The sequence below is a fragment of the Anas acuta genome, chromosome 2 (genome assembly GCF_963932015.1).
Source record: "Anas acuta chromosome 2, bAnaAcu1.1, whole genome shotgun sequence".
Lineage (NCBI taxonomy): Eukaryota > Metazoa > Chordata > Aves > Anseriformes > Anatidae > Anas > Anas acuta.
The window spans coordinates 119,720,251-119,735,466 of NC_088980.1; the positions used below are offsets into that span (position 1 = coordinate 119,720,251).

A 15,216-nucleotide genomic window follows, 5' to 3' on the forward strand; every position below is an offset into this window, starting at 1 on the left:
CCTTAACATACACCTGGACTCCACAGAAAAATGTGGATACTGTGATAAAATAACAACCAAACACAAATATTCTCTTGTTGGACCCCAAATCTTTAAAGCAAAAGCACGCCTCATGACAGCTTGTATCAAGGTATCCACGAGAGGAGACGACTGATAAGAGAGAGCTCAAGGTTTTCCTAGCCACAGCAAGACTTGATCCTCCCATCACTTACCGTGGAAAAACTCTCCCTGCTGCTAATAGAGTTAACTCCGTAGCAGGGAAGTCTGTGCAGCCATGTTGAAGGGACTCAAACACTCCAGACACAATAACAAAGAATCCAACATACAGAAAAGTTATTTTTGAAAGAATATTACTTGGGTTACAGAGTCAAGAGGCCAAAATTTGGAAAATGCCAGATTTAAGGATGCCTGAAAGCCTAACTTGCATGCCATTTGTAACTGCATTTATAATAGAGTTGCAATGCCAGGATCACCTATTCTACATCCACTGCTACAAACCATCAATTCCTGCAAATGATGATATACAAAAATGCAAAATCAAGACATCTTTAACCTGGCATTTTCAGCCTTTAAGTGTTTGACTTCATAACCTAACAAAGTCCTGAACAAATCAGGTTCTCATGACAGCAGTGTGGTAATCTCCTCAACATTATTATAAGAGCTACTATAGTGATTTACAAAAATGGCCCTGGTGTTAATCCAAAATTACAGCTTCAGGGTCTGCTCTCATTCTAATCAAAACCTCAGTCACTTGCTGAACCTACCTTTACCATGCTGCACAAAATGAATATTTTCTTTCCTCAACAATGAAAAAAATATTTAAACATTCTTCATTTCTTCTTGTCACTTCCAATGTAATTACTTCTGGGTTTGGGAGCCTTGCGGCCCTGATGACTGTGATGGAAGTCTCCCTAAACCAGGAAGAAATTTAGAAATTCTCTCTAGAAAAAAGCTTTATTAGAACTGAAAGTTCCAGGGTTTGAAAGTTGCACAGGTGTGAGCCATCTAAACTCAAAGATCTCTGGATGTCAAAAACCTACGTCTCCTCATTGATACACTTGCTCATAGGACTGGAAGGTGAATGCATACTGTACAGAGTCTTACTTTCAGATTGCTATCTTTGCCATTTCTCTATTTTCTGCTTTTAAGTGCTGAAATTCCTGGAAGTGTCAGCTCTCAATAGACCCAACCAGCCACTGATGTCTCAAATCAGATCAGAAGGGTTTTGCTTCATTAGAAATAAAGTCCTGTTGATTTTCTTCTAAAGAATTCATGTTTTTAAACACTCCTAAAGGTTTACTGACATTCAAAACAAAATTGGGAAAGATACATGTTAGGCAAACACAGAAGTTAAGAGGCTCCAAAGAAGTTAAACAGCAAGATGTCAGACAAAGTGATGTGCCTTGGTGTTGTAGCCTTAAGACCCAACAAGTGGTTGACATCTACCATTCCCACCCTTTACACAAATATAAGCTGAAAGTCAGGTTTGGCTCAACACAAACGGTAAAAAGGCAAAAGGCAGTCAATTTGCTTTTCATCCAGGAGCACTACCAAACCAGGAAAAAAACACTGCGATTAAGTAACAATCCCGTCCCAGGGGTCCTCCTGGAAAAATGCATCATCCCCCTTTAGATTTCAATGTCTCTGTACAGGCACAAAACACTAGCTCAGCTAAAAGTTCTGCACTGTAGCTATGCTTTCAGTTGCTGATGCTTTACAATGTTAAAAAAAAAAAAATACAGCCTGTGTTGTGGTTTCCGTTGTAAAATGAAACCTGGTATCTAATTCAAGACATCAAAATATAATAACTATTTGTAATAATGCATCTTTGACTTTGTCATTTTCAACTGCAATCTTCTTTGCTGTGGAAAATGTTGAAGTGTATTTATCAGTGTAATTTTTCAGTAATGTATCATTTACTGTTCTTAAGAATTAGAAAAAAAAATATTTAAACTTGCATTGTAGATAATATCGAAACTCTGTTTTATTATTAGACTCACAACTCAGGTCTCTGCCAGCCTAGGTAAGTAAGTCTCCCACTAAAGTAACAGTTTTGCCCAAACAAAGAGTGTGGATTGAATCAAGAATGGATGAGAAAGCCTGCTATCTCCCACACATGCGAGAAACATCCCCCCCAAATTCCCCAGGCTTTTTAAAAAGGTGCAAGACTCAAGGGCAGTCTGCCTCAGTAAATTTTTCCACTTGTTTTCTTTTTTTTTTTTTTTTTTTTACTGATTTTGTTCAAAGTACTCATAGAGAGAGAAGAAAAAAAAAGTAAAAAGATAAACTTTCTGCTAGCAAATGCCAGAAGAAAAATACATTCTGGCAATCTTTGGCCGACTTAGACTTAGAATTAATTCACATCATCAAAATACCTCTTAATTGTATTAAAACATTCTGAAAACTTATTACAGACCTTCCTCCCTTTAAATTCACAGGAATATTTTGTTTTACAGTCCATTCTTGACTTACACGCACTTTTACTCTGTCTTTGGAAAATATATCAATTGCTTACTGAAAAAAAAAAAATGTATTTTGGCATGGCTGACCTGTAGAGATATGGAACTAAGCAGAGTCAGTGAATCCACTCACTCTGATATGCACACATGATATGCAATTAAAATCTCCATTCACATTCCTACAGGGTTGTCAATCAAGAGAAAAGCCTTTTTGACAACATCCAGTGAAGCGTACCAACTAACTGCTGAACAGGAACTTAAACAGTAACAGCTTTTGTTACTAGCAAGAACGGATTTTACCAAGATTGGGTTCAGTTTCTAAAGAAATTATTATGTTAAAATTTGGGGGGCTTTTCATTAAAAATTAAAATGTGTCACAAAGCCATTGTGTGTGAAACTATCATATTATGTAATACATGAGGGTTATCAGATACATGTGAAAAAAAAAAAAAAACTCTAACCTTTCTTGGTTCTAGCAAACAATTTAACCTTTCATTTTTAGGACAATGAACAAAGATTACAAGCCAGTTTACAGAGAAGAGAACATTTTTGCAATCTCATTTTGTCTATTAGGTAGGCACCACAGAATATCTTTTATAACATCCTAAACTGGCCAGCCACAAAACTAACACCACGCAATGCCTGCTACTAACAGAAGTGACACTGTGAACAACTTATTACTGACACACTGGAAAATTATATGGATCAATTGCAAATACCTGTAACTCTGAAAATATCCTAACTTGGAATTTTTGACAACAGAGAAAAGCATATACAAAAAGAAAAAACAAACAAACAAACAACTTTGATAAACACTGAAGACGCTAACATTAACTTTTTTAATATCCAGTTTGATAATGTACAGCTCATAAAAGCTTTAATATACTTTAAAATCACATGTATAATGGTAAAAACAGTAAAAATAAATATATTGTTATTAATCTTCTATTTGTGCTTTGAGTACTAACCTTGAACAACAATTTTTCAAACATTTTAATATTACTAGATATTGAAATATTTGCCCTCTTGCTTATCATACTCTGTAACTGGAGTAAGAGCAGATGCATCCTGACTATTAACAGTCATGACAAATTGCCTTACTAATGAATGTTACACACTGAAAGTGCCATAACTGATTAAACTACAATTTCCCACTACCAGATAGAGAGAGACTTGGGAACTCCAGCAGTGGACAACTCTGATGTTCTGCCAACAGGCCTTCAGGGCACAGTGTGGTATTTAGAAAAACACACTGTAAATTCCATATGAATATATTCTAAAAGACTATGTGTATACAACAGGTTTTAAAGAACATTAGATGAAACAGCTTAGGTTTGTAGCTGATGAGCCATGCAAAATGGATGTGTTTTAACAATTCTAGTATCATTACAAGGCTGAGTTGAAGAATATTTCTGTTGGGTTCCTCTTACTCCTCTCCCCACCTCCCCAAACATTGCTTGTGCTTTGCTTTCACATAAAATCTTTCTTTTGTCAGCCTCTTTGTTGGTGCAAAATTGGCAGCAGTTCAAATTCAAAGTACTCCTATTCATTTACTGACCATTAAACCAATGTCATTCTAGTTCACATCAGCCAGAGAGCTAAGCTCTAAAAAACATAAAAGGCTTGCTTCACCACTGACGAATAATGTGTACATTTTTACAGAGCTTAAACCTTAATGCTTTGCCTGAAACTAACAATACAGTATATCTTATCATTCCTTTTTCACAAGCAGGCAGCTGCTGAAACGCTTGCCACTTCAAAATATCAATTGCTTGCCAGAGTTGTCCTCAACACACCCTGTCAAACTCATGTATATTGTGCAATGAAAATGGTGCAGGACTGAAAGCTAGAAATTGTGTCAAATTCTGCTGTAAGGGTATGATGTGCAAAGAACAACGTATGACAACCGCAGAGACTACAAACAATAGCAATGGAGCCAGACACTACATATATCACAAATACGCCTGTACATATTTTATTGTATGTATTATATATTTAAAGCATGACAAATGTGTCATTGAAGCTATGCGCTGCACCAAATAGAAACCCTTCAGCTAGTTAAGCTTTTTCATTTCTCTTGATGGAAGTGTAGTGGTATTTTTCTGCCCTCTGAACATTTGTTTGTAAATCTCACAGCACAAAAAAAAAAAAAAAAAAAAAAAAAAAAGTAAGGTTTTCAAAATGAGTAACAGAAAACAAAAGACAATACTACAAGATGAGAAAATGAGATTTTGTTCAATTAACACTTTTGCTTTTCTCTAAGGACACATAGCCAGGCTACCTTAAAGAATATCTGAGGCTATGCAAGACAAATACAATATCACTGTGCCCATAAATTACAGTATACCTAATTTTAATGCAGATAAGTGCTGGCCTATTGATTTGCATGTTTCCCTGGCAAAATGGAAATCCCATGTGAATATGTTCTTTGTCTGTAGAAAATGCATTTTAAAAAACCTTTATGAATACCGCAATCTATGCTAAAAAGGAAAACATAAGTCACTAATATAAAACTATGCATGAAACCTAGAGGAAGTAGTGCATATATAAATACACATGTATACATGTATCTCTCTGAGTGCGTGTATGTGTGAATGTGTGTGTTGCACAACCACATAGATTTTTAGTGGGTAATTACAATTCCTATAAAGTGTGTTCATTAATGAAAAGAAAATTCAGCCTCTGCATTCTTAAATGAGCTAAGCAAAAAACAGAAAATTGCCAAACTAAGTAACAAAGTAAGTTAATTATAAAGTGACTGTGGAATCCTAATCTTAAATTAAAGCAACAACAGATAGCTGCAATGAAAAAGAGATGTTTAAGAGATGTTATTTGTACAACAGCCCACAGCAGAATACAGGTTGCAAAACCTGAACACACAGGAATCCATGAGGGTCATTAACTGATATAATCCTGACCAAAATGAATAGATACTCTATTAAGGTGTTAATAAATATTTTGGAAAGAGAATAGGTGTTTTAGGTGCTTGGGGTTGCTGACCTTTGCTGTGTTTATTAGTGGGACAATGATGCATTATTAACACACAGCAGCTGTACCTGAACTGCTGCCATGAACATAATAGCCTTTTATAGCCATCAGGGGAGTGAGATAGGAGGCCTTTATTAACCACTAGACATGATTAGCACATTATGTGAACTTTAGTAGGCAAATTATCTCTTATTGAAATATAATGTTGGTTATCACTAATTGTAAACATGATTTTAAAAACTTCTCAATGCAAAACTAAGAGTTTTACTACCTTTTAGAGTATTACTGGTTAGGCCACTAAAAAAAAAAAAAAAAAAAAAAAAAAGTTATTTTCCTTTGTTCAATCTGCAAAAACAACGTGTCTCAAGAAAACTGATTGTACTGTGATAAACCACGGAACTGAATGACTTCCACATCATCAGTATTGTTGTTCAGAACTATAACAAAAGTAAACATATTTCCAACATAATTAAGGAAACTGCTAATGAAGAAAAAGACTTGCCCTATATTTTTTGATAAAGGCTATAAGCAGATCTTAAAAAAACAGTTTGCCAATACATTTTGAAGAGTTGACTTGAAAAAATACCACCATTATTTACTTAAAAAAGCTTAATTTTGGTAAAGATTATCCCATTAGCCTTCACAACTGAACGCAGCACTGAGAGTCCATTATGAGCAGTCTTTTATGCCCTAGCAGAAAGTCATTAACATAAAATAAATCATTAGCTTTGATATTAAGCCTCTACTATCTGCAGGTTTCTATGACTAATGTTCACAACTGTGCCTGCCAAAAGATAAATTATACTTTTTTAAGGTTATCTTCTCTTTCCACTACTATATCTCCTTTTACTGTTTATTGTTATTTCAGGTTGATGCAAACACAATGATTGTTTAAGGAACAAATGTTTTCTCTTATTCATGAACATAAACCTATACACTTTTGGCAACTGCAACTAAAGTATGACTTTGAAGCCAGCTACTTGTAAAGCAGGGTAAAAATTATGGATTCCTAAAGTAAGTTCACTTTTTTCAAGGCAAGCAAAATATACAATGATGCTTAAATGGGCATGTATACCTACAAACACTAACTAGCATTGAGACAATAAGAATTTATATGTATACATAGTCTTTTTACTCTTCTGACAGGAACTGTCTGAATCTTTTGCTTCACATTGCAGACATCATACTTCCCTTACTGACCTTACATTTCCTTAACTACAGGCCACCACTTGCTGGTTTCAGAATTCTGATTTCTTTTTGCATATCAAATAAGTAACTGAAGTTCACTGTAGGTTTTGTTATGTTAATATTAAAAAAATATTTATCAGTTACAGTAGCTTCTATCTATCCTATAAGACCTTATAATCATCAACAACAATAGCTGGAGACAAAAGTACTACCACAGCAGCTCAATTTCCATGCTTAGCTAGCAGTACCTTTGAAAAAGGCACTCGTGCCACTTTTGATTGGTAGAGAGAGGTTTAGCAGTCAAGAACATGAATGCTAAAACATTCTGACATTTCCTCTAACCTGGATTTGTCAGATCCTCATGTAATTCAAGGATGTTTTGCAACTTAGAAAGCAGTGTGGTTCTTGGGAGGAATCCATACTACAAGACTCTATAGCAAATCTAATAGCAGCCTAGAAATAAATACTAAATGAACAGTTCAGAAACAGTGTTAGCATATGTGCAATCGAAAGATAAGATATAAATATTAGTAGAGCCATGTGAAATTCAAATGCTAAAAATAAACTACTTACTGCAAACAGAAGAAGCAAAAGAAAACCACAGACATTACAAATGTCAGTTGCACCAAGATCTCTGCTGAAAAACAGTTTTAACTTTAAAGATCCAAGTCAAGACCTAAACATTGTATTCAATGCCCTGACTTATTAACCTAAAACTGATCGAAACTGATTAACATAAAATGCAGGTAAGACATTCCAGTGGAAGCAGAGGTGAGATTTTCTTCTGTGTACATGCTGCTGTGGAAGTGCAATGTTTGATGCTGCTGCTAACACTGTGTAATCCATGCCTAACCATAGAGTAATGAAGTGTTGCTATTTTCCAACCAAATGCTGTAGGCAGAAATGTTATGACCAAGAAAATCTCATTCAGATTAATGTGAATTTCATGTCTTAAAGTATTTTGGAAACCCCGCCATAATTAACAGTCATTTAGCGCTCCTGTTACAAACCATGTTTTGGAGCAGTTTATAACTCAGCACCTTTAATGAGAAATTACTCCTTGGGCAGAAAATCTGAACCTAGTTGTGTAACAAAGCAACACAATACTTTAATTTGGTTAGCCTATATTTAAAATTAGCGTTTGCAGCCCGTGCAGGGAGACATGAGCTCCACAGAGCATGTGTCCACCTCAAAAAAATAAACAAAGCTGCCACTAATTGCCACTGCTGTCAGTTCCAGAAGCCACGGTCTGAACTGATCAGGGACTAGCCTCTCACCATGAGAAGCAAAGCTTTCAGGTCACTCTTCAGCTATGCTGAGACCAGTTAGAGGAAGCTTTTTGCTTCCACTGTCTAAGCTTTGTTACATCTGCCATCAATACAGGATTTAAATATTCAAGAATTTTGATCTAAATCCTACCATGATTAGGATGTTTCTCTGCTTAGCATAAAATCGTGTTTTAAACATAGTCCATTTCCTGATGCCTCTGTGCAGTGTGAACAAGGTGAGAAAGCCCTGCAAAAATGGGAATCTGAGGGCAAGGGTGCTCAGTTCTTCCTTGTAAAGTGTAATTGTCCCCAACAGACATTGAATTCAACAGGAGCTGAGACTGCCTACTCACTCCTCCCCAGTATCAACTCCTTACATCCTTACTATGAACACAACTCCAGCTGCTCTTAGGTTTCATGCAAACACCACGGGTACTGCATGCAATGAACTGTTTATGAAATTCAGCATTCTTGAGAGTTTACAGTTTTCACTGTTTTTTTTCCAGTAGACCTCATGTTAGGCTGGTTGAGGGTAGTACACTAGAGGTGAAAAACATCTCTCCAATAAGAGAATAAAACATAGTTTCTCTCAAGGTACTGATATTTGGCAGGGAAAAATAAATAAATAAATAAATAAATAAATAAATAGAATGACTGAGTGCTATGGTTTATAAAACATCTTTGAGAAATATTTCTCAAAAGCACATACATAAATCATGTTCTATGTTCCACTAAATTTGTACCACTTCTTTTCTGAAACTCTGAAATTTGAAGAAGCACACCTGAGGCTTGCTTGTAACTTCGACGCTACTTTCTAAGGTCTAGCAACACATGAAAGTCCATTTCACTTCTTCCTATGCGGTATTTCTTGAAACTAACTAAAACACTTACAAATCCACAGTCAAACCTTGATGTAACTGCTTGATCTTTTAAGAACTAACTTAAGCACTAACAAATTTCAGGTATGATTCTAATGCAGTAGGGGACAAAATAGGAATGCAAGGAAAAAAGAAATGCCCAGAATACACAAGTGATGGTCTCTTAGATGATCATAATCTGTCAAAATACTAGCACAACATCTCAGCTTCAGAGCTGTCCTTCAGAGCGCTAGCTCTCCAGAATTCTGTTTCTGAATCTCAGATACAGAGTGGACAGTAGCAAGCCACTGGAAATAGTGGACACTTTGTAAACAGCCAGGGAACATTTTACAAAGAGCAGCCTCTATGGTGGATTTAAGCTTACCCAGTAAGTTATTCTAAATGCAGTATATAAATATATGCACATTTGGTCTGTGGAGTTCTGATTGCTAGCAGGACTTTCACTGCTTACAAAGTACTGCATCATATCTACTTATCCATTTTTATTCAATGTCACTGTTTTTTTCACTTGAAAAAAAAAAAATGTTGCTTTCCTCTCTCTTTTTTCCTCTGTGTTCCCCTTTTTAAAAACAATGATAGTCTATCATTCTACCTCTGCTGTCTGGCTGTATTTTTCCACTGCACTGACAACTACCAGAGAATACAAGAAAGATGAGTTGTAGGCTCCTTTATTTTTGAACCAGGTAGCAAATCACCCAAGAACACAGTGCATAATTCTGCAAGGCTAACCATTGGGAGCAGTAAAGACCATTATTTTCTCCCTCCTGTTGGCAGGGGTCAGCATCCCTGTCATTAACTGTGTCAAACTATAATTATGTAACTGCACTTTATGTGAGCAGATATCTGAAAACACTGTAAAGTTGCAAGTATGAAAATATACCAGTCCTTCTTACAGTACTGATTGAAGCTATGAGAATGTTACTTATTGCCCTCTACATACACATTTAAACTTACCATCAGACTTTTTCAACTACCCTGAAATCTCTGGCTGTACTCTACTATCGCATTAATGCATTCTGATTATCAAAGTTATTTCTTTGGTAACATGCAACTCAATTAAGAAACGCAAGGTTTCCTAAAATAAACTTCAACTGAACAGACTACTCTTATTAGCCTGCAAATGTCTGAAATGCAATTATGCTTCAAGTTTCAAGAGGCGAACAGTACAACCCCAACTCTAAATCTGTCTGTCCAGCATAAGAGCTCCACTATGTTATTTCAAAGTCTGACCTATATACTGCAGCATACCATCCATTCTGTCTGTTTGTATAAGAGATACCTCACACAGTTGTCATAACCAACATTGTTTGCATTGTTCTTTCACTTTTCTCTCTCCATGGGTACTGCGAGAGAAACAAGGAAAAGCCTGCAGAACAATATATGCACAGTATAATGAGCTTTCACAGCAGATAGAGAAATATTAGACTAAGATGCTTAGAGTGTTATTTTAGGTTTATAAAGTAAAGATCTAAGCAGTCTTCTGAAACAAAGCCTGCCAACTGAAAACTGTAAGATAAGATGTGACTGTTTGAATCTACGTTACTGCATTTTCCTTTGACTACAGAAAAAAACGCACTGTCAATACCACCAGTACATGTGCCTGGGTACTCACTCACACCGTACAAACAATCATTTGATCAGGAAAAATAACTGCCATTAACAAAATAATTAGGAAACTTAAAAGTCAAAGTATTTGCGAAATACTTTCTCAAGAACCAGCAGCTCAAGCAGACTTAAAATGTAAGAAATCAAAGTCTGCTGTATTTGTCAGAGAAAAAAACAACACCTAGGTGGGCAAACAAGGGCCGAGTCCAGCGGTAAGTGCCCAAAGCAAGTTTTTAGTAACTTCAAAGGAAGCAACAACCAGTCCTGGATGAGTTTTGCAGAATTTAGCCAAAGGTAAACAGCTAAACAAGACCACCACTCCAGTCCCAAACACTGACCCATCCTACTGCTGCAAACATCCCCTTCACCAGCAGAGATCAGCTGCAAAGAGTCACCCAAACTTAACTGGAGAGAAAATCCTGCAGGCCTCCCCCCAGCCTCCCTAAATACACACAGCAGGAAGATGAGTGACAGAGTAATACTGTAACATGACTACATGTTTAGAACAAGTCAGATAAGTTTTCACAGCAATGTTAATCATGCTGGGTGAAGGGAGAGAGTGAAGGGGGTGAAAAATGAAATGTTCAGTAAATGTACGCCTCCAAGGGGCCTAGCAAACCTCCTCTGTCCATTTAATATAATCAATGGTCAGTGGCGAAGACATCTGAAAAAGACATTCATCCTATCCTCAGTACCTTACACGAAACATTCCTGGTAAGTCTTCCAAGCATAAAACATATGTCTTATGACTGTGCACTTTTAAGCACATTATCAGTTCAGGCAAAGTGAAATAGAAGAGTTGCAACTTGTCTCCAGAATGAGTGTCTCATTTGCATTTAAAAAGAACAGTTTGCTCCCTCATACATGGCATGACTTAAAAGAAGCTTTAACCAGCCACTGAAGAAATTCTGAAAACGACTTTCTAAATTAATTTATTCGATTTGCAGTGCAACCCACCAAAAATGATTTAAGGAACTTAATTGGAAAATGATTTAATATATTAAAGTAATTCCTGATTTTCCAAAGCATTTAACTTTTAAATTAAATCTGGCCCACTATCTCAAGAATGATGAGTGAAATGTGTATTCAAGTCATTACCTTCTTTTTGAAGCTTTAAATCACTGATAGGTTTAATAACGTTTGTCCACTTTCATTGCCAAATGGGTCTTCAGACACTTTGCTACTTAAGTCATTAATTCTAGCCCGAGCTTCTTACTCGGCAGCACTTTGGGGTTGCAATGTACGAAAACAGACAACAGAGAAAATAATGGCAAGTCACAGATCAAAGGTAGGAGTAGCCTGACGACTACCCTGAGCACTTGCGAAAAAAAAAAATAATAATACCCGCATGCACGCTTATATGCATCTGGACTCTTCCTGCTGCACAAAGTTCACTCCCTGCACAAACTTCCGACCCATAGGGCAGGTTAGGCAGGCGCTGCGAAGCACACTTACTGAAAGCACTGCTAACGATCGTACCTCTGGGATCCCTCCCGAAATATCCTTAGGCATCCACCACAAAGGGCCAGATTTATCCCTGAATTCTATCACTCCATTGAGTACATGTGAAATGCGGCCAGGATGAATTTGGTCCTTTCTGTTGTGATTGGTAGACGAGACCATGTGGGAAATCTCTCCTGAAAACTGAGAGGGTTTCACCCGGGCGCCGCAAACCCCTGCGCTCCAACACGGCTACCTCCTGTTTGGCTGCTTATCTCCGGAGCTCAGCAGCTGCCGGCGGGGCGAGGGGCGGCTCGGAACAGCTCTCCCACGCGTGAACCCGTCCTCACAAGGGGCGAGAGCCGAAAGGGGCTGCCCGGCACCGGGGGCGCCTCGCCCCCCGCACCCTATCACCAGCCCCGGTGATAGGGGGCAGCGGGTTAGACACGCACAGCCTTTAGCCCCGTCCCGAGGGAAAAGTGAGTGCCCTCAGCCCCCTGCCCCTAAGGGGTGTGCTGGAGGAGGGCTGCGGGCAGCTCGCCCTGCTGATGGTTCAGCCGTGTGCGCAGCCCGTGCCGTACCAGCAAAGTGCGGCTCGTGGATAAAGCCCCAGCTGGCTCAGGCCCCGGAGGCAGGAACAATGCTCCAGCTCCTCGGGAGGAAAAGTAACGCAAAGTGCTCCGGGCTGGCAGCACCCGGCCCGCTGTCCCCCCGCGGTGCCCTCTCCCCAGCGCTGGGACCCCCAAACTCGGCTCTCGTCACCCATTAAATCTGCAGGGATTTTCAGCAAGTTACGGAGAAACTGGCCGGGGACAAAGTGAGCTGAGCCGACTTGTCACCGTGTTTTAGCGCGCAGCCAGGGCGCTGTGCACGTATAGATGCTGGACACACACGCCCGCGTGTCACGGACACACACACACACACACACACACACACACACACACGCACCCCAGTGTGCTCCCGGCACCGCCAAGCACCACAGGGCAGAGAGTTTGCCCCCCGCTCTGTGGCGGCCGCGACCCCTTCCCATACTAACAGCAGCGCTGCAAACCCCAATCCTCAACCTCCTCGTCCACGTTGTTACGTTGTTTCTCAGAAAGGGACCGTGTTGTTGGAAAATGTGTGTCCCCCCCCGCCCCCCCCACGCCTCCCACCCCCTCCGCCCCCCGCTCCAGCCGCCCGCCCCCAGCCTCCTGCGGGCTTTGACTTGGGGGTGCCCGCAGGGCGGCGGGGGGCCCCGCGGCGGCAGCTGCGCCCCCCAAAGCCCCCAGCCCGGCAAGTGCCGCTGCCCCCTGCTTCGCTGGAAACTTGGTGCGCGGCTCATGCATCGCGACAACGGCACAATCGACAGCACAGATTTAAAAAAAAAAAAAAAAAAAAAGAAAAGGAAAAAAAAAACAAAAACACCTCGGACGACACAAAACGCGAGTCACCTTGTTGCAATAGTAGGGGTCCAGGCAGGGGGAAGGTCCCAAACAAGGCGTATCAGGAGCGGCTGCAGGCTGAGGAGGTGGTGAATAAAATCTTACGTCCATTTCACTAAAACATCAAGCAAACTCCTTTCCTTTTCTTTTGGTTGTTAATGTTGGTGCAAAAAAAAAAAAAAAAAAAAGGGGGGGGGGGTGCGGGTGCGTGTATGTGTGTGTGTGTGAGGGGAGGGGGGGACACACAACAAGACCGAGAAGAATTAGAAAAAAAAAAAAAAAAAGAGGTGCCTGACTTCAGTAGTCAAAGAAACACCTTCCCTGCCTCACATCCGTTTGTGGTTTGTAAAGAAAAAAAAAAAAAAAAAAAAAAAAAAAAAGAATCTCTTCCAAAAAAGCACCGGTCTGCAGATGTCTGCAAGAGAATCAACAAACCCTCCTTCTTCTACGGCAGGGCAGGTAACTTCGAGTACTTATTGTTTCCCCCACGCATCGGCACCGGGGCGCTAGCTCCGTGTGTGCCGCTCTTTATGGGAGTCTCGGAGTTGGTTCGCTTCTCCCTCCCTCCCTCCTGCTCGCTCGCTCGCTCCCTCTGTTCTTTTCCCGTTCTTTCTTTCTTTTTTTTTTCTTTTTCTTTCTCTCTTTTTTTTTTTATTTTTTTTTTATTTTTATTGTTGTTATTTATTTATTTGTTTCGTTTGCCGGCGGTGTGTTTCGCTTGCCCTCCGCCGTGAGGAACCGGGGGGCCGGGGGGAGGCGGCGGCCGGGCCCCCCCAGCGCAGCTCCGTGGGGGTGGAATGGCCGCCCCGCACCGCCCGGCTCTCTCCCTTCTCCGCTCGGCACGGCTCGGCTCGGCGGGCGGCGGCGGAGTCGCTGCTCCGAGCGTGCTTCACACAAAGGGGCTGGCGAGGGAAGAGCCATTCGCGGCCGCCGGGGGACGGGGCTGGGAGCCGCGGAGAGGGGGCGCTGCCGCGCCCGACATCCCGCCGCCGTCCCCGCCTTCCCCGCCCGGCCCCCCGGCGCCGCCCGGCCCCCCGCCGGTTACTATGGCACCCCCTCAGCGCAGCCAGGGGCTGCCCGGCCCGGCCCGAGCCCGGCGGCTGTGGGTCGTGGGGAGGCGGGAGGGCACGGTGGGCTGGCCACGGGCTGCGGGCAGGGCCGTGGGGCTGTCTGTGTGGGAGCCCCCTGCCCACCTCCGCAGCTCCTGGGTTGTCTTCACGGCTGCTTTGCACAGGTTGGGCTCATCGGTTGTCCTGGTTGACTGGGGTCCACCAGTGTGAGCCCTTCGCCTTGTGTTCCGGCGGAGTAAAGCCATCGCCCAGAGGTTGTGGTGAAATAAAGAGGGATCCACGTGCACACCTCAGAAAGCAGGGTCCAAGTGAAAAATAAAAACTGTCCCTGACATGCCTCTCGAGCAAGGGTCTGTCTCGTGACTGTGTAGGGCTTGGGCCTGGCCGGGCTGTGGGCAGCTAGCACTGGCACATCATTTCTCACTGAAGTCTGAGGAGGGAAGCTTCAGGAGGTGGTCATATATAAGGGAGGAAGGAAGAGGAATAAAATGGGGCAGTGAGAAAGAAGAGGAGCAAAGCTAGCTGCAAACAAGGGTGCTAACAAGGGAAAGTTGAGAATCCACTGACATGAGGGAGAGCGATTGACTAGCGAAAGAAGGTTTAGCAGACAAAAACAATGAAAGAAACAGTGACTTCAAGACACCATGAGCAATCCCACTGGGTTTCCTGCAGAGTCCCTGGTAGTTTTAATCAGGACAGAAGGGATGGAAGAGAAAAGACACAGGAAAGACACTGTAGTCAGCTTAGATAATGCCATACAGAATAATTGTATCATGAAAAGAATGTCTTTCTTTAAATAAAAACAAATTAGTGAGTGGCACACAAATAGGCTGAGGTGATTGCAATTAGCAAGAACATTTACATTTATTAAGAACTCGTGTATGTTTCCATCACAA

The 15,216-nt window shown here is 41.0% G+C and overlaps 1 protein-coding gene and 1 long non-coding RNA gene across 17 annotated transcripts in view; one reads left to right on the top strand and one right to left on the bottom strand.

Moving 5' to 3' along the window:
* The window catches only part of TOX (thymocyte selection associated high mobility group box), a 221,069-nt gene extending 207,569 nt beyond the window's left edge, over nucleotides 1-13,500 (bottom strand). Inside the window, exon 1 of one of the 8 annotated variants that reach the window (XM_068671932.1) lies at nucleotides 13,260-13,500. In XM_068671932.1, coding sequence (XP_068528033.1) covers nucleotides 13,260-13,361 — 102 coding nt within the window. In that variant the 5' untranslated portion in view covers nucleotides 13,362-13,500. Of the gene's footprint in view, nucleotides 1-11,484; nucleotides 11,771-11,841; nucleotides 12,241-12,774; nucleotides 12,796-12,862; nucleotides 12,932-13,259 lie in introns of those variants that run through there. The other 7 variants (XM_068671933.1, XM_068671934.1, XM_068671936.1 and 4 more) reach the window with 7 other exon arrangements.
* A 47-nt stretch (nucleotides 13,501-13,547) lies between these two features.
* LOC137851120 (uncharacterized) overlaps nucleotides 13,548-15,216 on the top strand; it is a 119,451-nt gene continuing 117,782 nt past the window's right edge. For 4 of the 9 annotated variants that reach the window (XR_011093007.1, XR_011093014.1, XR_011093011.1 and 1 more), the window contains exon 1: nucleotides 13,550-13,709. This is a non-coding gene — a long non-coding RNA (uncharacterized lncRNA). Of the gene's footprint in view, nucleotides 13,710-15,216 lie in introns of all 9 variants that reach the window. The other 5 variants (XR_011093010.1, XR_011093012.1, XR_011093008.1 and 2 more) reach the window with 3 other exon arrangements.